Source organism: Lepisma saccharinum, chromosome 11, assembly GCF_977018435.1.
Source record: "Lepisma saccharinum chromosome 11, izLepSacc3.1, whole genome shotgun sequence".
Taxonomy (NCBI): domain Eukaryota; kingdom Metazoa; phylum Arthropoda; class Insecta; order Zygentoma; family Lepismatidae; genus Lepisma; species Lepisma saccharinum.
In genome coordinates, this window is record NC_139239.1 from 77,811,189 (window position 1) to 77,838,764 (window position 27,576).

General features: G+C 36.8%; 1 protein-coding gene across 1 annotated transcript; it reads left to right on the forward strand.

Annotated features, from left to right (window-relative positions):
• Positions 1 to 311: 311 nt before the first annotated feature.
• LOC145995326 (uncharacterized) lies at positions 312 to 27,576 on the forward strand. Its single transcript, XM_083131934.1, has 6 exons — positions 312 to 416; positions 6,076 to 6,159; positions 14,249 to 14,411; positions 18,686 to 18,771; positions 20,844 to 20,973; positions 27,029 to 27,576. The coding sequence occupies exons 2-6, from the start codon at positions 6,085 to 6,087 to the stop codon at positions 27,202 to 27,204; spliced, it is 630 nt and encodes a 209-aa protein (XP_082988060.1). The 5' UTR covers positions 312 to 416; positions 6,076 to 6,084; the 3' UTR covers positions 27,205 to 27,576.

Consider the following 27,576-nt stretch of genomic DNA (forward strand, 5'->3'; position numbering starts at 1 on the left):
AGAAGCACATATTTTCTATCATTGTGAAATACTTGGAAAACTGTTCTTGACGGTTTCGATAAATGGAAATTTTTGTGACTTTGGCAAGGAGTTTCCACTGCTGAAGCCTTGAACCAAGAATCTCTGCTTCTTTCTTTCCCAAATTTAAATCGTGTGTAAGATCACTTAGCTTAGTAAGATGTGCAGGACACGCGGTTCTGCGCAGGCCCTTTTCTTCCCTGTGGACCCACTATAACAAGATTTGAAATGTTGAATTTTAATCGCTTGTTTAGAAAGTGATAAGGGATGCTGATAATTTCTACAGGCGAACTAATTCGCGAGTCCACTTTTCTCCACCCAACTCTGCACACGGATTAGACTCTGGAGAGTAGCTGCAAGTGAATTTTGCAACTCTTTCTTCAAAGAAACATTCAGAGGTATTTGTTTCGACCTTTTAGTATAATTATTCATTAGCAAGATTATTTTTGGACTAACAATATAGAGTATATATGGTACTTGACAATAAAATGTGAGTAACCCTATGAATTTAAGTTTGTGCTTTAGGAAGGGGATCATAATTGTAAATTTGGCATAACCTGCTTGATAAAAACGCTCCTCCACGAAAAGAGTTGTTCTCGAATCCTGACGAGGGCATAGCTGATTCTTCGTGTTTATCACTTCATCAGTTCACCTAATCCTTCATCTTCCTTGAATCATTAACATTAAAAAGTAGCGACACTAAACTTCAGAACATTAATATAAAATACGATCGTGAGTTCCAACTCTCATTAGATACGAATGTTTGTTATGACACTGCTCACGACAACAGTATCGGTTAACTTAAATATTTGAGCACAAATGTCATTTAAAATAATGTAATACCACCGCCTTCATGGTAACCAACATAATTGAATAATTCCGGATTCGACATAATACTCATTAATTTAATCAAATAATTCTTTCATTCTTTTGCCGTGGCGGAATGATTAGCATATCGCGCTACGACGCCAGAGGTCTCGGGTTCGAATCCCAGCGTGGGCATGGATGTTTGTGAGTGTCCATTCATTAATTTCATCATATCATTGCTCATCCCCACCTTCGCAAATTAGCCAAAAGTGGCACAAAAAGAGAAGTAAAATAAAGCAATCAATCAATCAATCATTCGTTACATAGACAATAAAATGATTTTGTAAGATGAATATTTATTACATCAAAGTTCTATCGTTAACTGAAATGTCTCACAATAATGGTCACTTTTTAGAATATGGCAAGAAGAAAAAAGAAGTTCATAATTTCGTGGCATATCCGTTCGATTTCAGAAATATTGATCCTGGCAGACCTTGCCAGCACCTGCTCAGAAATGTGTAGGATAAGCCTTTTACAGGAAATGGTAAGAACACTGGCCTTTGGCTAGAGGTGACGAAAGACCAAGTGAGGGTTTAAATAAGTGCGCATGAGAGCGACACGAGAGCTTTTTACTTGGAATCATCGGAGAAGCAGGAGCTATTGGTCTGTTTTCTAAACCGAACATGGTAAGCTATCCTACACCCTTTATCTGCCATTCGCATTGCTCAGTTCAGTATGAGTCTATATTAATGTTAAGTTAGATATTTGTACCTGGCCCGTTCAGGGCTGTCTCTACCATCAATAGTAATAATCGGGAGGGGCAAGTTACATCCCTATTTAAGATCCCCGCGTTCATGGTGGAACGCTACGATTTGAAGAAACGGAAGTATTCAAGATCTCCTTTGTAATCTACAGATTGATATTTGTTGTAATTCGAAATAAACATTTCTTTCTTACTTTCTTCTGAAGTCGGCAGTATAAACAAAGGAAGACCTCATTGATATAATTTCCGTCCATAGAATATTCAAGGAAAATATTCGAAAGATAAGAGACAAAATTAAGGTTTTTCAGTAATTAACGTTTTACAAATTCCTATTGCATTACTAATTGCAGCTGGATCCTAGCTTTTTTCTCGGAACTTTTTTTTTATTTTTACCTCATTCATTAATACATAGACAGTACGACTGTTAAGATAGAGGAAAGTAACGAAAACTTGCTGCGCAAATAGTATCAAAGGGAGAAGAATGTTTGGGAAGCATCCTATCTTCCATTTAACAAATTTTCTTATCGTCATTGATAAGTGTACTGAAGCGCAAACAAGGAAAACACCTATTTGGCACATCCATCTGGTGATTTTGTCAGAATACTTACACTGCCACAACTGATGTTATTTTTGTATTTTCCATACCTAAATACACTACGGTCATTGGCGGATTTAGCCCTTCCCCAAAAGCCATGTTTACGTATGATGAATATGGATGGCATTGTTAAGTCCAAACGAACAAAATATGTCCGAACAGCGTAAAATAAATTCAATCAATAATATTCCAAATACAAATTTCAAAACTACCAAAGAATTGAATGAAGAGGAATCTATCTAACATTGAGATTTGTCACCACTGAAAACTAAAGCCGAGACCTCTTGATTACAGGCCGATAATGTTAATATTCGAATAACGCTAATACACACCATCAGAAGCACTACCCCCCCGCCCTTGCAGAATCGAATAAGGGGGTCCCAATTGAGGTTCACAACTTTCCCTGTAGTTTCAAGTACGATAGATTTTACACACGAAAACTTTAAAGAAAATTCAACAACACCATTGATATGAAAGAAAAATTAATTAATAAAATAACAATAATATCATCTTAACATATTGCTTACGTATGGTAGATTGTTTCTTTGTAATTCGCTAAAACATAGATCTTAAGAGTCTACCTTGGACCTTATTTGCTGTAAAGGAGGACTCTAGCACCACTAAAGAAATTGCACCTGTTACGAAGAACATTTTCAAAATATTGTGTTCATTATTATTTTATTGCTAAAAAAACAATTGTTTGTAAATGACACTCACAAACATCCATGTCTAGACCAGGATTCGAAGCCGGGACACCTGGCGACTTAGATGACTATGGTGTAGACTTTCATGTTAAGTCTGGGCCACGAACTATGTTCTATGCCAATCTCCGAGGCCAAGACAACTGGATCTCGATAGGTGAGGCTCGAAGTCGGAAGTTCAGGCGTCATTAGTCATTCAAATGGATCTCGGAGATTGATGCTGTCTGGGACGTGGGACCAGTACTCAACTGAATCTTGATTATTGCTGCCAGCAGATGCCAAGGACGATCCTGGAGCCCAGAGTGTGATGACGTCAGTGGTCAAAACTATCAGAAGCCAGGAACAAACTGGAGCTAGAATTTCCACTCAATGAGCTATAAATTCCTTTACATTTACCCTCAAGGTTCAAGAATACACTTTGCTTATTTTTATCAAAATGCATGATATTATTAATTTTTTACTCTAAGGAATTGTTTCGTCTCATTAAAACTAAGTCACCCTGTGTTTATTTCACCATGCCTTTTTTTAGGTGATGTGATTATCACCATGCTCCAGCCACCATAACTCGCAGGTACTTATTTACTGGGGGTAAATGATTGTTTCGTATTTATTTAAGGTTGCATTAATGAAGAATAATAATAAAAAAATTATCAGTCCAATCCTGTGTTCCATTTTGTAAATATATTCTTCTGGATTACTTCACTTGCACATGTACCGAGATCGTGAATGTGTTCGACCCTACCTTCACAGTTCCCATATATTTCTTTATAGCAAAAAAGAAAAAAAAGAGAGCGGGGATTTTACCTTAGTTATATCCAGTGCCGGATCTACAAACCGCAAAACTCCAAAGTGCGTTTTTGGGGAGGGCGGGTGGACAAGTAAGCTTTTAGGGAGCCCTCAGCCATTAACATAGAAGAGGATTCGTATATGTGTATATGTAAAAAATAAACATATTACTCATTGGTACAGAAACGAATACAATATACACAGGTAAAGTTAAAGTTCCCTGTGCATATAGCATCATGCCATGAAGACACATTTAGGGTATGTGGAGGTAGGACACCACATATTTTCGATGTCTGCCATCTTGGAGGTAATGTGATCAGCACCACGCTGCGGCCGCCTTTACTCTTCCCCGGGTACCATTGCATTTGAGGCTGGGTGGGCCCTACAGTAGCTTTATGCCGGGACAAAGCTGAAAAAATTCCGGGTTTCTCGCATTACAGTTAAGCTAGAATTTCACGAGAAATGCAGTGGTGAGGGTTTCTCCAACCTATCTTTAATCAGGAAAAAGTTATGACTGCATGATTGTAACAAATGTTTCATTTTCCAAGGTGTGAGAAAACAGTGTCATATATACATCACACCCCCTTCCCATTTAAAAAAAATTGAGTTGAATTCATTATGGCGGTCAGCAATATGGATGTCGCTTGGAACACACCAATGTGGTCCCCCCTAAGCCTAACCTGTTTCTATCATGACCATTTGTACCCAGCCTAACTCTAATCTTGAATCTTCCTGTAGGCCCTTGTATGTGACTTTGTCAACATGAGATCAAGAATCACACACACACATATACACATTATATCATAGGCGTGCGCACGGGGGGCAAGGGGGGCAATTGCCCCCCTAATCATGGACGTCTGCAGATTTTTTCCACGGAGGGACAAGCAAGGTATTTTTTCATGAGGTATATTACCCCGATAATAGTGTTGCTCCTTCAAAAAAACACCACTTGAATGTGAAATTATTGCATTACTTTAAATTACTATTACTGAAATCAATTTATACATGTTAAATATATACTTTTTCGATGACATTCTATTTCTAAGGGTGTGGTGTGACCATCCTTGCTCCCTCCCCCTTCCAGACGTCCATGTCCGTACATTATTATATTTTCATCTATAAATTTAGTGTAGAGGAATATTATCGCCGTTATTAAACGATATTATACCCTTAAGGATAAGCAAGTATTTTCAAGCGATTAAAGTTCAAAGCAACTACGAGGGAAGGGGGTGCAGTGGGGCAACCATAGGGGAGAGTCAATGTGCATTGACCCTCCCCAACCTTGGACGGAAATCAATTCTAGAGGGGCAAACATTGAGGTAAGAGAATGCAAGACTAGTAGAATCTAAGAGTAACAGGACAAGAGGATTACTGAAGATGGAATTAGTTTTCACGCCTTTCTTGCATTATTTCTTCCAGGCGGCCAGGAGCACCTGCAGGGGGCACAAAGGGGCAATTTACCCCCTCTAATTTTATACAAATAAAAATACATTTCTTAAAATGTTCTTGCTAGCTTCGCTCGCAATATTTGTGTTCTTAGTCTTGTCAAGTTCAGAGCCATAGCTAGGAGGCGGCGGGAGTTGGCCCTGGGTGCCGAATGATCTAAATGAAAAAAAAATGTAAAACAGAATGCCATGGCGCCCCTGAAATTTTTTGCACCATATTAAATCAATATTGTTTTCAGTGTACAAAAAATTGGATATAAAAAATTTCTTGCTCGCTTAGCTCGCAATTTTCTTGTTTTCTGTAATACATTGTAAATTGCCAGACAGAGAACTTATTACTACTTAGTACTTCAGACTCTTGTTGCTAAAACTGTTTTGTCTTAAATGCATGAACACAATTGTTGGAGGAAAAGGAGCGCGGCACATTTAATTTATGGTGCCTCTATGGTGCTGCATTATAGGTATATAGTACATATACACCCACCAATGCAATGAGCCGGACCCTGTGGCCGAGTGGTTAGCACATCGCGCTGCGACGCCAAGGGCCCCGGGTTCGCATCCCGCTCGGGCTTGGTTGTTTGTGAATGTCCATTCACCAATTTCATCATTTCATCACTCATCCCCATCTTCGCAAGTTAGCCAAGAGGCACAAAACGCGAAGTAAAATAAACTAAATCAATCAATCAATCAAACCAATGCAATGAAATTAAACAGTGAGATAAAATGAGGTTTTTCCCTTCCGACTGAACTTTCATCAAGGCTTTTGCCCCCCCTAATCAGAGGGTCTGCGCACGCCTATGCATTATATAGTGTATGGGTGTGTGTGTGTGTGTGTGTGTGTGTGTGTAAAGGTAGGTAGGTAGAGGTGTATTTTGCGGGGGGGAGGGGGGCAAGATTTGTAGGTCCGGCACTGGTTATATCTGAAGTACACTTAACACTTACATTTCTGTTTTATTTCAGACAGTGAAAATGGCATGCTTAAGGCAGTTCTGTTTCTGCTTCAATTTGAGGACTGGAGGAGTAATTTTGGGTTGGATTGAAGCTGTAAGTATTTCACAATGACTTTCCATGAAATAATAGGGCTGCTTTAAAAATATAATGTTTTGTATTGATATTTAATTAATAGCTACTAATGTAGTTACGAAAATAGTCGGGTGCACTAATTCCAAATTCTTGTTTTTGCATTTTTAATTTGTCTCGTTATTTTATCTTTTTGTGTTCGTAGTGATTAGCATTATGTTATTCACGGTGACTTAGTTTTATTTGTTCACATAAATACTTATTGTGAAATTATTTATGGTGTTAATTTTTGAGAATAAAATAGTCCTCATTCCAAGTGATGAAATATTTCTTGATATTAAAAAATGCACATGCTCTAATCACTAACACATTCTGGTCAAGATAGCCTAAGAGGTTTAAAAATTCTGTGTCGTTAAAAGTAACGTTACGAGTTAAGGTTCCTGTCTCAGGGCTGGTCCCTGGAGACACAATTGGGGGCGTTGAAAAATTAGTCGTACCAGATTTCACCCTCTGTGATTGAGAGTAGGACCCGTAGACCAACGGGAAACGAGTCAGAGGTAGAGCAGTTAAATTAAATAAATACAAATTGAATAGCTAAGTGACTGAGTTTATTTGGTTATCACTCCAATAGATTATTAAGAGGGAGAAGTTAGGGGCAGAAGGAAGAGCACCATAAAGGGGCAGATACTTATCTCCGGATCGTCTGGACGCTGGTCCCGCTGGCTGGCCTGAGGCTGGCCTCATGACAGGCTCTAGCTTGGGCCCCACGGCTTCTGGCCCTGTAGACGATATTCCACGTCCGGTCACTGTCGCGCTCTCGCGACCCGATCTCCATCCTTGGCGTTCTCGTTGGCTTCTTCTCCTGAAGCAGGTTGTTAACCCCATTTATAGTGCTCTCGGGAGTTGGGAAATGCTTAGGATAGGTTTTTCCGGGTATAGCCGGTAACGTGCCACTCTTCCGGGAATAATTTTCCGAAAAAAAAATTCTAGAATTTCGTCAGTAGTCCTGGTGTAGAGTCCGACAGTCCATGGTGTGAGTGATGTTGCTTTTTGCATATTAAAACAATTTACGTGTAGCATTGGTAATATTACTAAATTATTATTATTTGTACTTTTAATTTCACGAACGCGCCTCCGAACATGTCTTCCACTGAAGAATAATAAGGCGTCTGTTTTTTAAAAGGGTATCTGTCGAACTTCCATCCCCCTCAGCTGGCCGGAGGATTGCTTTGGATGCCCAATGTAGGCATGTCCGGTTGGGCGTTTTTTGTTGATAGTTCGAGATACCTTGACATACTGATAGCGGCTGAGCGAGAGGTGAATGGTGCTGTGTCAAGTGATTTCTATTTTCCGCTACCAGTGTGTTTCTGTAACATGACATGAATGGTGACGTAATATTACAGTCAACAGTTTTTTTTAAAAATTTCTCTCTCTGAAAGCTTGCGGCTACAGTTCTAAATAAATGACTTTTGTTTTTCTTTCCAGCGAGTGAACATAATTTGAAGTGTGGGATTGCGTTTAATTTTATTTTAAGTTTATTTTCCACATATTTCAGAGAAGAATTTATTCAAGTAAAATGTTTCATTCCGTTCCTATTTTGGCTGTTAGTTAATTAGTTACTAAAGTGTTCGGGAAAAAAAAAATTAAACGCAATCCCACACTTCAAATTATCTTTCACATAAATAATTTTGTGAAATTTTTTATGGTGTTAATGGTGAGAATAAAATAGTCCTCATTCCAAGAGATGAAATATTTCTTGATATTAAAAAATACACATACTCTAATCACTAACACATTCTGGTCAAGATAGCCTAAGAGGTTTAAAAAATCTGTGTCGTTAAAAGTAGATAACACTACGTAGTTTGCATAATAAAGAAAAAAGCCTCAATAGTTTAGTGCAGTTGTAGCCATTTTAAAACCACAATATAGCTTCATCCATCATCTTGATCATAGTGCAGCTCACCAGTAATAAATATGACTAGGTCGAGAATAGAATTTATCCTGGGTCAAAACTTTGACGTTGGTATCTGGCACTATTGGATATTATAAAATGCATTATGCTGTGTAAAAATAATGCATGTGCTTCATATGCAATAGTTATAAAATGAAGTATGTAATGATCCTGAGAGATCATTCTCATTAGTAACGCTAATGTTTACTTACTCAGTGTATATGTAACCATGTTATTATGTTCAAAGTTATTTTATTTATTTGTTCAATGTTACATGTGTTAATACCTGCTTGATAATTGTGTTCATCAGTAGTAATTTATTATTATTCTGTTAATAAGGCCCTGCGTTGTCGCAAAGAATATGTATTATTTATCTGATAATTGTATATTAACGTTTAGCACACGTTTAATATTATATGTATTTATCGTTTGTACCTTGAGCACGTAGTTCAATCGTCTGCCGTAGAGATGGCCTTGCCTGCTCTAGCACGGTTCCACGTAGTTCGCGTGAACGGCGCTAGAGGCGCTACCTGAACCGAGGCCATATAACCAGCCGCGGAGCAGATTTTCTTCAGTTGGCTTTCAGGTCGGCTCACGATAAGATCTCTCTTACCAACTGACCCGGAAGAAAGGAGCACTCCGCTCTTGCGAGAGGCCAAGCTTCTTAAGGAAGGAAGAAAGGTGCACTCCGCTCTAGCGAGAGACAAAGCTCCCTAGAGAAGTCGCACTCCGCTTTCCAGCGAGAGAGGTTGAACTCTGCCTTTGGCAAGAGAACCCACTCCGCTTATTGGCGAAAGAGAACAACTCCATTTTAGGGTGAGAGGACCCGCTCCGCTTGTTGCGAGAGGTTTCCTCCCCCTATCAACCTGCGGCACCCCGCCAGGGTAGTGTGGCGTTGTGTTTCCAGGCAACCGCTCAGAAGGTAAAATTACAGGTCAGGGGAAATACTACGGTTATCGTGAGGGTGACCCTAATAAATGCCCCTTTGTTCCCCGAAAGCCAACAGTTCCCTGCAGTTACAGAAGTCGGCGCTAGTAAAGGACTGCACTTCCTGAAGTTTGTTGGAGCTAAGGATACGACCCCAGAGGGCAGCAGCAGCAGCAGTGTATCTGTTCCCAGTTTACGGCAGTTTGCAGAAGCCATTCTCCCCCCATTGTGTGGCAATATATTCGCCAAGTGAGTATAATATCCTACACGGGCGTGTGCTAAACTTACAACGTTTATAGTTGCATAAGTGTATCCAGCTACATTCATTAAACTTTCTCTAACGTTGGACAGTGTACTTATTCCCGAACCATGAGTGAAATAGAATCTCATACCACCGCTGGAGAAAAGGTTAGCATAATGGGTAAAACTTTGCAGAGCGTATGGTGCTACTGATTGGTCGTAACCAAGTTAGTATACTTGCATCCAGCTGACGTGCTCGTGTAGGTGTAGTAGGCACTTTTCTCTAGCAGGACGTTGCAAGTATTATTTCATAATTAATTTGGTTAGTAGCCTAAACAGAATGTTAACTTTTAAATCTGACACATAAGTAAGTGAATTGAGTCAGTTTAATGGTCAATGCTAAAGAAATCAAACGACAAAAATATTGCCCACTCTTGATTAAACACTTCTTATGGACAATGATGAAGGATTATTTTGTACATACTTTAAAAAAATTGACGGTAGGTTTATTTTCCTATTTGAAAATTTATTTGTTGTATTTAATGCATACTGGCTTTTTGCACACCCTAATATATACATTATTATAATCAAAGAAATTGATGAAAGTGAAGTGATCCCTCCCCATCTCAACTCTGTGTCTGATTTTAGAAATGGAAGCGCCATAATTACATACATAATATTTTATTTGTGACGGGAAAGGTCAGCAAAATATTGTGAGACGCAGGTTGCAAATTTCTTGCTGTTATACACAATTACTGTAAATGATAATAGCTAAAAACAAAAAAATTCAGGATTTTAAGTTTGTTTACGAAGGGTGACTAAAAGTTTTGTTCTTGACCATGAAGGAGAGATGGGAGAGGGGTGAAACTTTGCATTATCTCGTTATTAATCCTTCATATGAATATACCATATAATCACATGTCCACCAGTTGAATCTCCTTTGTTTTGCACATAATTGAATAGAGCCAAGTACAATGTGTTTATCAAATTAGAAAGAACTGCATGACCAACAATGAGACACGAGAAGACAGATGTTGCTTTAAAGTTATAGTTAAGTGCTGGACGGCTCAATTTAAATTAAATGTGGTGTAAACAAGCTTGGAAATGAACCTCTAACTGGGTGACCTGTACCTCAAAATTGGATGAGATGGTGGATAAATTTAAATGGAATATCATTGCTGTGTAACCAGGTCAATTGCTGAAGCTTTGAAGATATCTCAGGAATTCGATCAGCATATCCTCAATATCATCCTCGGCATGGGTAAGGTCTCATCACTCTATATCTGCACATAAGTGTAAGTTGATCAAAAGCGACAAAGAGTGGAATCTCAAATAAAATTTACAGATATTTCAGTTAAATACAGTTGTCTGTGCACAGTAGCGTAACTAACACGCTCTGCACCCCTCGCAAGTTTCAGTTGTACGACCCTACTCGTTTTTTTAAAAAACAAAACCATTATTTTCTAAAATATTAATTCACGCGTACATTTATTTTAAGTAGGCTACATACAAATATAAAAATACGAGGGGTGACCAAGCCGAATATAGAAAAAATACATTAAGTAGCACGTGATAAAAAAGTTTATTTTTCAATGTAGTCTCCTCCTCTATTAAGACACTCTCCGCATTTGGATGGCAAGCTCATAATTCCAGTGTTGTAGAGGGATTCATCCCGAGACTCAAAAAAGCACACGTGGTCTTCTTTTCGTCGTCAAACCGCTGCCCCTTTAACTCAAACTTCAAATGTCGAAACAGATAAAGTCCCTGGGGGCCAGGTCTGGTGAATACAGGAGGTGGCAGAATATTCTGAACTTCCTTTCATCTGCAGCAGCCCTGGCAGTGTGAGACGTGTGTGGTGGTGCTTTATCGTGCAACACATTATAGTTTTCTATTTCTAGTGATTAACATTTTCTCCTTGCAGTTGAAGGGGGATAAAAATATAATATGTTAGGTTGAAAATATATTTTAACGCCGAAAGAAAGACTTTTAATTCATCATTCTTACTGCGTACCCCGCACAGCGGTGGTTGCGGGGGTGTTATTTACGCCACTGGCTGTGTATCACATGAGTCCACTAATTTTAGCCTGGGTGCAAAGACCAAAGCAGCCAATGGAAATACCCCAATTTCCCCACTTCAACGAAGGTAAAGGCGGTAGCATCAGTTGAGAATGTGATGGCATTCATTTTCTGGGAGATGAATTTTAAGGGTTGAATTATATAATGGGGAAGTACCAGGGCTGAAGGCGTATAAAGTAATTTTCATTGTTGTTCACGTGTTTTTTTTTTTTGTTTTTTAATATGTATACGTGCTTTGACGTGATTATTGGTATAAGAAAAGAATATCCTTTGCTAGAGAAAGTAACACAGATATACAATCTTCTTAAACATTAATAATGTTAATTTCTAAGAGCATTATCGAATACATTTTATATTGAGTTCAGTTCGTAACAAAAAAAATACACACTAGCAGAACCCAAGATAAATTTGTAGTTATAATATAATCAAGAGTAAATTTAATCTGGATTATATTATAATATTTTCTGAAATATGATCCTTCTTAGAAAAATAATGTTGCAATTGGTAAAGAGAGAAGAATTACTAAGAAAATATATTATTATTTACCACATTAAGTAATGAATTTAAATATACCTAATCTTGTCTCCCAAGAGCGTGGCTAAAAGTATGGCAACAAAACGCAGAAATTTGAAATGACAGCTTATAAACAAGACAACAACCAAGTGGAATATCATCGTGTCCCTGTACAGTAAGTATTTACATTCTTTATGGCGAAGTAAATGAAAAGTCTCAGCATAGTCCCACTGCGGCTCAGTTCATTGCTGGTGCAGGACAAATTTTAATCTAATTTTTCTTTCTTATATGGAAAAAAAAGGATATGACTTTTTCAGTCGAAAGTCGAATGATGGTAGTTAAAAATATCAAAAAATGATTGAGTTGGTGGTGATTTAAGCCCACTTTATGCACAGAAAGGCTAATCGGGACTGAAAATATCCAAAAATGAGAAAATCGAATGGGGGGGGGGGGGTTGTGCTGTTCAAATTTGAAATTTACACATTTGAACGGAGTGTTCAAATTGGACTAAGTTTCAACTACTGATCATCTCGTAGTATTCTACTGCAGTGGTTCCCAAAGTGTGAGCCGCGGCGCCCTGGGACGCTGTGGCTGGCTTACAGGGGCGCCACTGAAATGATATGATTGTTACAAACATGTGCTTTCTTAGTACTTTTTACACATAAAATGTTCCTGAATTTAAAATGTCTGCTTATTTTTTCACTTAAGGCAAGCAACCTAACCACACTGAGTGATGCAAGTGTTAGAGAGGCCTGCATTCTGACTTGGGCGCCGCGGTATAATTTTCAAACACTAAGGGCACAGCGAAACAAATAAGTTTGGGAACCCCTGTACTGTATTTTCTCTTTACAACAAGCTGAAGAACGCTTCTGTATCTTCATTCGTTTCCATGTTTGTGAAAAATGACTCTTTGAAAAAAGACTCTTTGAACAACCCTCATAAAAACCCTTTCACAGGTGTTGGTTTTGGAGCAAGGCAAAGCTGTGTACCAAATATCGTCAAATTCTGTTACTACGAGGGTAAACTCTTGCCTGATTTGAGATTGAATGACCCTTGTACAATTTGACCATATCTCCAATGAGTTTATTGAGAACTGGCTTATGTTATCAAAAACTATGTAGAAGATTGACTTTACATGAAAGTCTCATGCAAGGACTTCAACAATGTTCTTGTTTCTCTTTTCCGCAACAATTTGCAGGAGACTGTAATGGCTATAATGTTAAACTGCCGAACTGAGGTCTTTGGTATTAGAATTTTAAGCATGGGGAGAACGAAGAAGAAACAATCATTGCTTTCTCTATTCATTTTAGAGTTTTCATTTAGGTATTTTTGCGGTTTTTTATTTTTAGTGTAATTATCTAGTATGATTAAAGTTATTAAAAGTACACAAACTTGCAATTTACACATGAGAAATATTAACAAGAATATAATATAATAACATGCTGCGCGTTTCATATATTTTTATTTTAAAAATGCCTCCGGATTTCGGAGGAAATCTCTATTCTAATATGCCTCTTTTATGAAAATTATGGATTTAGCATCATAATCAGTATTTCACCATGAATGACATTTTTGTAGAAGATAGAAAATGCTTTCACCAACACTTTTAATGGGACCCATTTCAAAGTTAATGGAAAACATGGTCTCCATTTAACGTTTCAAGTTACCTTGTGAAAATTCTGGGACTGCAGCACTCGGAAGTACAATTCTTCTAAAGAAGACAATTACAGAAAAGAGACAAGAATACTGAGAATATATTTGAATCACCTGATATGACTCTCTCGAATAATATCTCTTTCCTAAATTATAAAAAAAGAAAAAGAGAGAAAAAATAGAACCTATTTACCTTGGAAAAAAATCAATAAATTGTAAACCAAGAAAAGTCACCTATTGAACATGTTGTTTATAGTATATTCATATCAGCTATTAAAGATGATATATAACAAATTTCATTCCCATCGAATTACTATTTCAGGGTGAAGCTCGAAACTTTTCAGTGACTCCTTTTTCTTTATTTATATACCTAGACTGTTCGTGGCAAGAGCACTCAAGTAAAAAAAATAATAATTTTACAGCAAGCATTACAGACATGTTGTGGATGTTGGAACATCACTGTTTAGAATCTTTACACATACCAATATAAATTTATACTTATATTATTTCCTTTCGTTGATTCAGTGTTACTCAAATAAAAACATCAGAAAATCGCAGTTCGTGACTTGATGTGCTTTTTCCCGAAAACCCTACATATTGCCTACTGAAGAAAGAAATTATTTGAATGCTTATATCCTTTAGATTAATCTGAAGCTAAAAATTATTCATGCTGTATTGATTCCTAATAATTAAAAGCCTTATTATATATGATTGTAAATATTTTTAAAAAAATATTATCTTATCAATTTACAGTTCCTTCGTCTACTGAGTGTAGTATTGTGCTGCATCATGATTGATGACCCCCATTTGTTTGTGCCAACACCAGAAGCTTATGTGGATGGAACTCGGGTTAATCCATCTGACTTTGATAAACGATATGCAGAAGATGAAAAGGATCGAGAATACATCAGAAAAAGTAACTATTAGAAAATTTTGCATTCATTTGCTGCATTTGAATGGTTTATGGTCAATAAATAATACACGATGTAGAACATAAAGAAAAGATTAGTGTATGGAAATATTGAAATATATTTTCCCATGTATTTAATTCTTACTGATACTGTAGTACTATTACTACCAGTCCTAGCGGGAGCAATTAATATTTTTATAAAGTAACAGACTCAATAATTGTTTATCTTCTATTTGAAGGAAATAGTTTTTACATATATGAAATTATAGATATTTGGTGTCATCTCCTCACAACATTTAAAATCGAGCCATATTTTGAGTTTTCCTGTCTTTTATCTTAATGTTTGTAATTTATTGATATTTATGATGTAGTGTAGTTTGTACATAATGATGGAAGGCATATTTCCATGTAATTTTTATGCCTTGAATTTTCAATCATTGTAATAATGGGTGTAATTTTACTGTAACAACAGCTACCTACTTTTGTATCCAGCCAATGCTGCACACAATCTATGGAAGAAATTTAACTATTCTCTTTGAGTACTAGACGTTAAGAAAATTACAACTACCTAATGTACACACTGTACTCATTCTTTAACATGCTTTTAAGATTTCAATACATTTTCTTGAATGATATTAAAAATACTTAGAGAAGATGTATGCGAAGCATGTCAAAACATTTATGGATAGTTTAACATATTTACACATACAACATGAAAATGTATCAGTATAATTTTAATTGCCACGAAGATTATGGAATATTTACCCACCCACTAAGAAAGTCACTTGTTATGAAACAAGATAGAAGGAAGTATTTGAAATTATTGCTTAATCTAGAAAATCTGTAAAATCTTCTGAGGACAAAGTTTATCAATGGCCTTTTCCTTCTTGATCTTTATGCAAAACTGAGGGCAATGATTTGTAACGAGAGAGTTAATAGTATTGTGTTGTCTAATTTGTTTGTGTTTGTCTTGTGTAGTAGTTGTGGTGTGTAGTTTGTTTGTGTTTATATTGTGTAGTAGTTGTAAGGTGTTTGTGTTTATATTGTGTAGTAGTTCCTCCATTCACATTGGGGGTTAGGCGTAGAGCTGACAACTCTGCACTGTAAAAAGCCATGTCAAGAATCAGCAATATAAGGCCATGGATGTTCCCAAGGTAAAATATTCCGGAGGTAAAATAGTCCCCCGTTCGGATCTCCGGGTGGGGACTACTTTGGGAGGTCCCTGGACTAAGGATAAGATCTACGTTAGGAATAAGGATATTAAATTAGGCACCTGGAATGTTCTGAGCCTTTACCGGCCTGGGGCATTTCAGTGTACAGTTAATGAGATAGTTAAGTATAAATTAGATGTAGTAGCTGTCCAGGAAGTTAGGTGGCCAGGAGAAGGGAATTGTAAAACTAAAAATTATACTTTTTTCTATGGTGGTACTGAAAATCATAATTTTGGAACAGGCTTTTTCATAAATAATAGAATTATCTCGGCTCTTAAAACAGTAGAATTTATTAATGAGAGGATATCATATGCAGTTTTACAGGGTAGGTGGTGTAAAATTATTTTAATAAACATACATGCAACAACGGAAGGTAAAGATGATAATACTAAACATGATTTTTATACAGAGTTAGAACAGGTCTTTGATAAATTTTCTCAGTATGATATGAAAATTCTGTTAGGTGACTGTAATGCACAGATTGGCAAAGAAGAGACATTTAAACCCATGATTGGTAAAGAAAGTCTTCATGAATTAAGTAATGATAATGGTATAAGATTGATTACTTTTGCAACCTCAAAGAATTTAATTGTGAAAAGTACCACTTTGAAACATAAGGATATCCATAAACATACCTGGTCTTCTCCAGATGGTAAAACTCATAATCAGATAGATCATATTCTCATTGATGAGAGAAGGCATAATAATATAATTGACGTTCGTACACATAGAGGTGCTGACTGTGCCAGTGACCATTATTTAGTAATTGCTAAATTAAGAGAAAGACTCTCAGTGATAAATCATAAGCAACAAAATCTAAAAGTTATAAAATTTGATACAGGAAAGTTTACTGATGAAAGAATTAAGAAAGATTACCAAATTAAACTGTCAAATAGATTTGATATTTTGCAGGATTTAAATGATGATGAAAATATAAATGAAACAGACGTAAATAAGAATTGGGAGCACATACGTAATGCAATAGAATCAGCAGCTAAATAAAGTATAGGATACCATAAACCGAGAAAAAGTAAGCCATGGTTTGATAATGAATGTCATAATCTAATAGAAATAAGAAATCAGGCTAGACTTAGGTGGTTAAATAACTCTGATGATACAAATCTAAACAATTATAATAGAATAAAGCGAGAAGTGAACCGAACGTTTAGAAGTAAAAAGAGAGATTACTTGAAAAGCAAAATTAACGAAATTGAAACAAACAGCAAAAATAAAAATATCAGAGATTTATATAAAGGTGTAAATGAGTTTAGAAAGGGGTGGCAACCTAAAGTAAACTTGATAAAAGATAAAGACGGTGATTTTCTTGCTGACCCAAGGGATATTCTAAATAGATGGAAGAACTACTTTAATGACCTTTTAAATGTCCATGTAGGAGATAAATCAAAAGTGAATGAAGTACACACAGCAGAACCTTTAGTTCCAGAACCTTACTTGACTGAAGTTAAAGATGCTATTAAAAGGCTAAAGAATAACAAAGCACCTGGCATTGATTTAATACCAGCTGAGTTAATTAAATATGGTGGAAATTCATTAATATGTCAAATTCATAAATTAATTTGTTTAATATGGAATAAAGAAGAAATCCCTCAACAGTGGAAAGAATCCATAATTGTTCCTGTGTTTAAAAAAGGTGATAAAATGAACTGCAATAATTACCGTGGAATTTCTCTACTCTCAACAACATATAAAATATTATCTAACATTCTTTTAACAAGACTAACCCCATACGCTAATGAAATTATAGGTGATTATCAATGTGGATTTAAACGTAACAGATCAACTACAGATCAAATTTTTCACATCAGACAGACACTTGAAAAAAAGTGGGAATATAATCAAAATGTCCATCAACTATTCATTGATTTCAAAAAAGCATATGATTCGGTCAAAAGAGATAAATTATATAATATATTAGTAGAGTTTGGAATACCTAAGAAGCTTGTTAGTATGATAAAAGTATGCACCAGTGAAACAGAAAGTAAAATTCGTGTGGGTATTAACATGTCTGACAAATTTACAATTCATGATGGGTTAAAACAAGGAGATGCATTATCTCCATTGCTCTTTAATTTTGCCTTAGAATTTGCTGTTAGGAAGGTAAAAGAAACTAAAGAAGGACTAAAATTAAATGGTGTGACTCAGTTGTTAGCATATGCAGATGATGTAGACTTAGGCTACTGGGGGATGATGTGAATACAATTAAGAATAATGCTAAAATATTTTTCAAAACTGCTAAAGAGATAGGTTTGGAAGTTAACAAAGAGAAAACTAAATATATGCTTACAGGCCGAAACCAAGTGTTGGGTAATAATCAAAATCTAATTATTGATAACAACTCGTTTGAACCAGTTTCCAAATTCAAATACTTAGGAGTAATATTAACAAATGAAAATTATATTAAAGAGGAAATAAAAAGTAGGCTTAATTCAGGAAATGCATGTTACTTCTCTCTTCTTAAACTTTTGTCTTCTCGTTTAATATCTAAGAAACTAAAAGTTAAAATATACAAAACAGTAATTTTGCCTGTAGTATCATATGGATGTGAAACTTGGTCCCTTACATTGAAAGAGGAACATAAATTGAGAGTATTTGAAAATAAGATCCTTAGGAAAATCTTTGGACCTAAAAGGGATGAGGAGACAGGCGAGTGGAGAAGGTTACATAATTTAGAACTACATAATTTGTATTTATGTCCAGATATTATTAGAATAATTAAATCAAGAAGACTTAGGTGGGCAGGCCATGTGGCACGAATGGGAGAGGAAAGAGGAGTATACAGGATTCTTGTTGGGAAACCTGATGGTAAGAGACCTGTAGGAAGGCCAATACGAAGATGGAGGGACAACGTTGAGATGGACCTAAGGGAAATCGGCAGGGATGGAAAAGAGTATATAAATCTTGCTCAAGATAGGGAAAGATGGAAGGCCTGTGTTGCTGCAGCCATGAACCTTCGGGTTTAAGAAGGCTAGAGAGTTAGTTAGTTAGAGAGTTAGAGTTAATAGTATCCTTAAAGCAACTTTACATCATGATGTGTTTCTCTTCTTTTAGTTATCAAGTATACAAGTGTCGCTGGGCTGATGTTCTCCATGATTTATCTAATTTCAGCTGGTCTTCTAATAACAGGATCAATTAAGGTAATAAATGTTCATGCATAGTTGGATGTCCACTAGTGTTTCTCTTCCCATTCAAAAATAGTGATGCAATCCTACTCTTTTCTTTCGAAATGATTGTTTACTGTTTAACTTTTATGAGCACAATTATTTGCGAATATTTGTCAACTGAAAATGCACGTAATTGTGCAAAAGTCATTGCTTACAAGGCGTGACTGCTGAATATGTACAAATATGTGTTTCTCTGAAGTTGGAGTATCGCTAAACATTAGTCGGTCCGCTTGCTGCCTCCTCCTACATTTAGGAGTAATCATTTCTACCTTTAACCAGGTCCCAATATGCATTCTAGATCTCTGACTAGTTGGCGATAAACAATGAAAGAGGAAAAGATGTGTGGTATTTTATTCAATTAATCCTGTCATAGGAACATCTAGATTTGACACGTGTAAATTAATATTAAAAAAATAAAATACAAGGTGTTTCAAAGAGAATGACCCGATTTTAAAACGTTATATTTAGTGATGAAAACAAATTACAAAAATGGAGCAAAGTGCAAAATACTCACAAAATGATAAAGTTTTAGCAATGTTATTACAAGTACTCTATGTGTCCTCCATCAGCCGCACGGACAACATTAAGTCAATAGCTAAATTCATCCCACACTTTTTGCAAGGTAACTTCTTCTACTGTAGTCACTGCTGCTGATATCCTGTGTTTGAGTTCGTCTAGGTCACGACCTAACGGTGGAACAAAAACACGTTCCTTCACGTATCCCCACAAGAAGAAGTCGCATGGGTCATGTCTGGAGATCTTGGAGGCCAAGAGTGTAGGGCATTGTCTCGGGGTCCCGTGCGCCCTATCCAGCGTTGAGACAGTGTGTCATTGAGGAATTGTCGTACGTTGTTGTGCCAGTGTGGTGGGGCTCCGTCCTGTTGAAATAAGACATCATCAGAGTCCTCATGAAGTTGTGGAAAAAGCCAGGTCTGCAGCATTTCAAGATAGCTCACTCCCGTCACTGTGTTTTCCTAAAAAAAGAATGGGCCGTAAATCTTGGTGTGAGAAATTGCGCAAACAACGTTTACTTTTGGTGAATCTCGCTCATGCTCTACGATTGCGTGAGGATTCTGGAGCCCCCATATCCGCACGTTATGACGGTTAACTTTACCGTTTATGAAATATAGCTTCATCACTAAAAATCAGCAGCGGTAAAAATGTGTCGTCTTCCATGTCCACTAAGAGAGCGTTGCTAAACTCTGCACGTTTCTTTTTATCACGAACATGAAGAGCTTGCACTAGTTGTAATCGGTATAGTTTAAAGACCAAACGTTGTTTTAACACACGCCAGACAGTCGTTTGAGAAATCGCAAGGTCTCTGCTGGCACGGCGAGTAGACTTTCGTGGACTTCGCTCAAACGCTTGCTGAATTCTTTGCACACTTTCATCAGAAGTGCGAGGTCGACCTGGACTTTTACCCTTGCACAAACATCCTGTTTCTTCAAACTGACGATACCAACGATGAATGTTCTTCGGCAAAGACGGATCAATCCCAAAACGCTGACGAAAAGCACTCTGGACTGTAATCACTGACTCAGTCTTGCTAAACTGCAGAACCAAAAATCCATTTGTTGAGCAGTTGCCATCTTGAAACAGATTGAAGTTATGGACAGGTTCAACATGCGAGTGGCATCTAGCGGCGATTCCCTAAAATCGTAGGCTACGCCCATTCGAGCAACACAACTTTCATTCACGGGATGTCCATCGATCCATCATTATAACGTTTTACAATCGGATCATTCTTTTTTAAACACGGTGTATTGTTACAAAAATAACAATACAATACAATACAATGACAATACAATACAATACAATGAAATATCAACAAACAGGTATCACGCTATGATAAGTGTTTGAATTGGTGTGGCGAATTTGTGGTAAAGTAGACCAAGCCATGTAGTTTCTGTAGCATAATTTTCTTGCACACATCATTTGTCGTTTGTGTTTTACAGCAGAACGTTCCTTTTTTCTGGATAACCCTCTTATGTATGTATGTATGTGATGTATGAAATGTAGTGATAACAATTTCATTGTATTTCCAGGGAAATCGATTCATGCTTCTTCCTTGGCTGATAATGAATACGATAGACATCATTCTTTCTGCAGCTACTGTTGTTGTAGTCTTTTTATGTGTAGAGCCAGGATTTGGTGTTCCACCCCTAATTTTTCTTTGTAAGTAATTTTTTAATTTACTCCAATGGTAAGAATGAAAATGTAACTTTCCTAAAGATGTTCAATTCTTCAATATGTTAATTACTTTACCTGATACCTGCACCATTATGCTCAATTTACTGTATAAAATAAGAAGAAGATGGTAAAAGAAAAATGTGTTAAATGCATGGAGCTTCGAAATCTTAGCATTTTAGTTTTATTCAGATTTAGGCAAAAATATGCATCTGTTGGAATAAGATAATCCAAATGATTCATTGAGGTTAAGCAAATGGTCTTGCTCCCATAATTATTGGTGCCCATGCCAGAATCTAAGAAAAGAAGACACTCTTTTAATGTCTTGGTATGTCAAGTTGCATACTGGTGATTATAGACACTTCATTTTATTTTGCATTCGATTTGTAGCTCAAAGGGAATCCTGAAAGTAATGCCTTCTTTTTTATAAAATTTTTAATTGCAGCAGCAAAAATGGTGTTAAAATTCGTACAGGTGATGTGAATAATCCTAGTATTTCCCATCATTTTGTATACATTTCCACCATCTTTGAACACATTGATGAAGCCCATTTTGGATATCTGTACCTGTTGTTTCACACGCTACTTCTTAGCCTGTAATATTTTCAACATTTTCAAAATATTCTCCGCGAACAATGTGTTTCAAAAGGACATACAGGACAAGATCTGAGGGAGCTATATCAGACTGTAGGGCGATTGGGACATCACAGACCACCCGATTTTGGCAATAGTTTCTGGAGTCTCCATTGAGATGTCTGGACGTGCAGTATCAAATTGAATGCATTTTTTGCTTTCTGATAGCTTCCTTTAGCTTCTTCATTGTCTGCAAAGGACGAGCACTATATGTTGTTGCACCCTGTTCAAGGAAATCTGTCACAATGACATCACGTCTGTTACCATCACTTTTCATGAGGATCGAGTTGCTTTCAACTTTTTCTGTTGAGGTGAAAAAGCGCGATGCCATTCGGTTAATGCGTGGTTTCTTTCTGGGTCATTCACCCTCGCTACATCATTACAAAAAAACACCTAACCTTCCTCCATCTCATAACAGACCAGGAGGTTCTTGATCACCTCCGACATTTGCTCATATTCTTCGTGGGTTAGGTGTCTTGGGATCCAGTTTGAGCAATTTTTATGTAGCTGAGAACACAAATTGGCCTCCCCGATGGCGCAGTGGTAGCGTCGTCGCCTTGTAATCAAGGGGTACCGGGTTCGATACCCGGTGGAGGTACAAGTGGTTCGGATCCCACTTTAAACTGTAGGTCCAATCCCGATTAGCCTTACTGTGCATAAAGTGGACTTAAAACACCAAATCAATCCAATCCAATGAGAACACAAATTAATGCTGTCATACCATTATGACCATAATTAATGCATCACACAACTCCTTGAAGGTCATACGATGATCAGCTGTAATGAAATCATTCACTTGTTTTCTGTTCACATCACATGGGTCACTGTAGCTGCGGGTATCCCACTCCGTAGCTTATCCGACAACAAAAAACTTCACCTCTCGAAAGTGTCGATTGTTGCAGGGTGTATATTCACCATTAACCAGAACCGTTGGGCCAACTACAGTTTTTAGAATAATTGGGTTCATATTCGTTGGCAAATTGAAGTTGGTCTTACGTTGTGCCAACTGCTGTGGCCAACGTTTCCCCAAACATGGAAAAGTGAGTCAAAGTAAGTTTCTAAAACTACTTTCTTCTGTTAAGACCAGGATCAAGAATATGTTGTAAATTCTAGCGTGTTGTAGTGTTTCTTTCCAAACATGGCAGTCACAGCACATAATGAAAATATAATATTTCTTTAATGAAGATAGAAGTTATTCGTAACTTGGAGTCGCTCACCAGTTGTTTGCCATCCGCCATTGATGACATATTTTTATCTATTGTGAATTGCTTATGGTTTGTCTGCTTAGCTGCAACAATACAAGGGCTTTCTTATTGGTAGGAGACCAGAGTGAGTTATCCATAGGGATCAGTTGACAAATTGTATTTTATTCCTACCAGACGAGAGTTGGCAACATTGAAAGTTGATATGAGGATGAGTCATCTTTAGGACCCACTAATAACCTGGAAGCTGAGCGTCTTGCTCACGAAGTTTCTAGTGTGTGACAAATAACATTGCTTCCTACTTGCTAAGTACTACTTTCTCAACTATATAGATCTATCTTATACGATTTTTAAAGAACTAAGCATAAGTTTATGGTAAGGCTATCGAGAAGGCTATGATATGTTGTACCGATACTACATTCTGCTACTTTTTAATATGCATTGTTTAGCAGCTGTAAAAAGTAAAAAAAAGTGCAGACTAAAGTCCATGAAAAATGTAAAACTAAGTAATATTTCTAGAAAATGTTTTGTGCTACCCACGTGAAGGTACAGTACCATGAAAAAAGTGATACCAAATGTACGAGAAAGTGTTGTGGAATTATTTTTTTTTACAGAAATAATTTATACGTACCAAGGTTTATATTTGGCTTCATAATAAATTATGTATATATGACAACACTATCTCTTCTTTAGGTTTCAGTTCGTTAACCCAACATAAAATCCACCTGTTGGCCGTATGTAGAAATCAGGCCAAAATCACTGTTGCCCAAAGGAATGTTTTTACATTTGGCCAACTACTTTTAGTACACTTGGACCAATGTTCGGACAACCAGTTTCCGTTACTTTGGTCCGTACACAGCCAGTAGTCTTCTGCGGACCTTTGGAACATGAAATTCCTCTATTTTCAGAAATTATATCAAGCTTTTTGCTTTCCTTTGTCAACCATGTTGAGTATTCGCGAATATGAAATATATATATATATGCACATTGGTAACATATAGTACGATGAATGCAGTTTTATTAAAATCAGTGAATTTCTCATAACTTAATAAGGAGAAGGCATTACTTTCAGGAAGCCTTTGTAGTATAACAAAGTCAAACTTGGTGACGTAGATGCTCTATTAATTTTGTTACTCTATGAAACCATGTTAGATAAAACTAAAGACACAAGTGCTATGCATTTAAGTAGACTAAAGTCTAAAGCTACGTACATTCATTCATTCATTGTTTTCTGCCTAATTGGCAGGTTTTTCACTGCAATCTCCAGCTTTCTCTATTCTCTGCCTTACGCTTCGTAATAGCATACGACCCAGTTAATTTAATATCATCCATAAGCTGATATCTCTTTCTTCCAAGGACTTTTCCTCCTTCAACCATTCCCTCCAAGGCATCCCTTAGCAGGCAGTTCCTTCTTGGACAGTGTCCTAACCAGTTTCATTTTCTCTTCTTGATGGTCTCCAGTATAGATCTCTTTTCACCAACTCTTTTCAGTACGGCTTCGTTTCTTACCTTGTCCGTCCATTTTACACGCTCCATTTTTCGCCATGTCCACATTTCAAAAGCTTCAAGTCGTTTCTCTTCATTTCTTCTCAACATCCAGGTTTCTGCACCATACAGTGCTACACTCCAAACAAAACATTTCACTAATCTCTTGCTTAGACCTATGTCCATGGGTCCACAAAAAACATTTTTTCTTCTATTGAAAGCTTCTTTTGCTATTGCGATTCTCATTTTCACTTCTTGTTTGCAGCTCATGTCACTGTTTATAGTGCATCCGAGGTACTTGAAGCTATCCACTTGCTGGATTGTTTTACTGTTTAATCTCACATTAATATTCCTTGGTTTCCGTCCTATAACCATTGCCTTTGTCTTGTTTACATTAATCTTCATCCCATACTGCTCACAGCTGCTGTTTAACTCTTCTAATATACTATTTATGGTTATTTCATCCTCAGCGAATAATGCCATGTCATCAGCAAATCTTATGCAGTTTATTCTTCTTCCTCCCAATTTGACTCCTCCTGTGCCCTGGAAACAATTTTTCACTATATCTTCTAAATAGATATTAAACAAAGTAGGCGATAGGCAGCATCCTTGTCGTACTCCTCCTCCAATTTCACAGCCTTCTGTCATTTCGTCTCCTGTTCTCACTTTAACTCGTTGATTCATGTATAAGTTGCTTAGAAGTTTTCTCTCTTTCCAATCTACACCAATTTTCTTCAGAATTTCTGAAAGTTTAACCCAATTCACTCTATCAAAGGCTTTCTCCAGGTCTACAAATACTACAAACACCTCCATTCCTTTCTCTAAATATCTTTCCCCGATGGTCCTCAGTAAACCAATTGCATCCCTTGTATCTCTTCTTTTCCTGAAACCAAATTCTTCTTCCTCTAACTTGGCACTGACCTTCGAGTATAGGCGTCTATTCAGAATTCTTAGAAGAATTTTTTCCGAGTGAGATATCAAGCTGATCGTCCTGTACTCAGAACATTTTCTGGCATTGCTTTTCTTCTGCAGATACCAAAACAGTCTCCGTGAAATCTTGTGGCCAATCCCCTTTCTCATAGATTTCATTGCATAAGTGCTGTATTTCTCCTTTTCCATCTCCCAGACATTTTATAAGTTCAACAGAGATTTCATCAGTGTCCGTTGCTTCCCCATTTCTCATTTCTTTGAGTGCTTGCTCAAATTCTTCATTCAGGATATAGTATCCTTTCTCATCATCAGGCACGTCTATTCATTTTCTACATTCAGACTGTCTGGGCGATTCTCTTTCTGGTAGAGCTCTGCAACGTACTTTCCCCACACATTCGATATTCCTTTTTTGTCTGTGATTTCACATCCTCCCTCGTCCTCTATCATCCACATTGTATTCCATTTCTTCTTTTCGAAGCCCAAGCAGTTTACTTCACGATACATCAAGTCATACCTTCCTCTTTTTTCAAGTTCTTCAATTTCTTCACATTTTTGTTTCATCCATTGTTCTTTTGCTCTGTCAGTTTCTCTTCTTAGCTGGTTATTCGGTATCCTGTAATTATTTCTTCCCTCTTCTGTATTTACATTCTTCCATTTTCTCCGTTCCTCCATTTTTCCAGTAATCCATGGTTTCTTTGCACTTTTCCTTTCCCTGTAGCCTATTGTTTCATCCACTGCCCTCTGTAAGCAGCTTCTTATTCCATCCCACATCTCATCCTTATTGTTACAACTAGCTTTGCAATTAGTATATTTTCCTTGGAAATTTTCTGCAAATTTTTGTCTTTCTTCTTCTTCCCTTAGCTTCTCTAAGTGGGGTTTCTTGCTCACCTGATTTTGTGTTATCTTCTTCAATCTAAGATTGATTTCTCCTATTAGCAAAATGTGGTCTGAATTAATGTCAGCTCCTGGCAATGTCTTCGCATTTTTCAAACAATTTCGAAATCTTTCTTGTACCAGTATCTAATCTATCTGGTATCTTTTGCAATCTCCTGGACATATCCAGGTGTATCTACTTCTCTTATGTTGCTGGAACAGAGTGTTTACAACAATTACGGAGTTTTTTTTACAGAAATTTACAAGGCTTTCCCCTCTCTCATTTCTCTCACCTAATCCATATCTTCCTACTGTACTTCCATCCTGCCTTTCTCCTACTACAGCATTCCAATCACCCATTACGATAATGCATGATCCCTCTCTCTCTTTTTCCATCAAGTCTTCTATCTTCTCATAGTTTTCCTCCACTTGTTCTTCTGACAACCCACTATGTGGCATATACACTTGAATTAACGCTAAGTCTTTCTTCTTTCCTTGAAGTTTCACCATTATAATTCTGTCATCCACATAACGCACTGCTATAACTTTATGTCTCACACGTGGTCCTAGCACTATTCCCACACCACGGTTTCCATGTTGATCACCTCCAGAATAAAACATCTTGAACTCATCACTAACTATTTCACCATTTTGTTCCCACCTCACTTCTGATATTCCCATAACATCTACTTTGTTTCTTCTCATTTCTGCTTTTAAGTTTTCTAGCTTTCCACACTGTAACAGGGTTCTGACATTCCACGTTCCAATCCTTAATCTTACCTTGGACATGTATTTGTATGGTAGTAATTCTTCAGATAGTGAAGTAGGCCTAGCATAAATAATGCTATTGTTAATATTACACATATTATACATAATTTGTTAATAAATAGTGTTTGTGTATTAATGTAAATTTCCTTTTAGGTTTGAAGCTGTATTTATGGATTTGCATCATGAGCTTGTTCCAACACATCCATGAGGAGACCAAACGTCAGGAACAATCTGTTCTACAGCCCCTGAAGAACACTGTGACTGGTTATCCTCCTCAGCCACTAGCGTACGAACAATTGAATGAAGCTCCCTTGATTCAACTTTCTTGAGGATCCATTACTTGGCACACTAGCCTATTGACTGCATAGGAAAAATAGAACTTTTTCTGTTTTGTTAGATGAAATGTCCTGCATTTCATAATATTCCGTTTTTTATATTAATTGTTCGTAGTGTTTTTTCTTATGAGTTTTGTAAGTTTGTGTAAATTGATATAGTATTAGCTGCAGTTCACAGTGTACAGTGATTGTGTCCAACAATTTCATTTGTGTTTATAATTGAGAAATGTCAGTAAATATTATAGTATTAGTATCTAATGAATTGATAATAGCAAAGATTTTAGAAGTAATATGAAGTCATTTATACATGTATGCATAACAGTATTGTATTGAGAGTGATTTTTGCACTATTACTTGGAAGCAAAT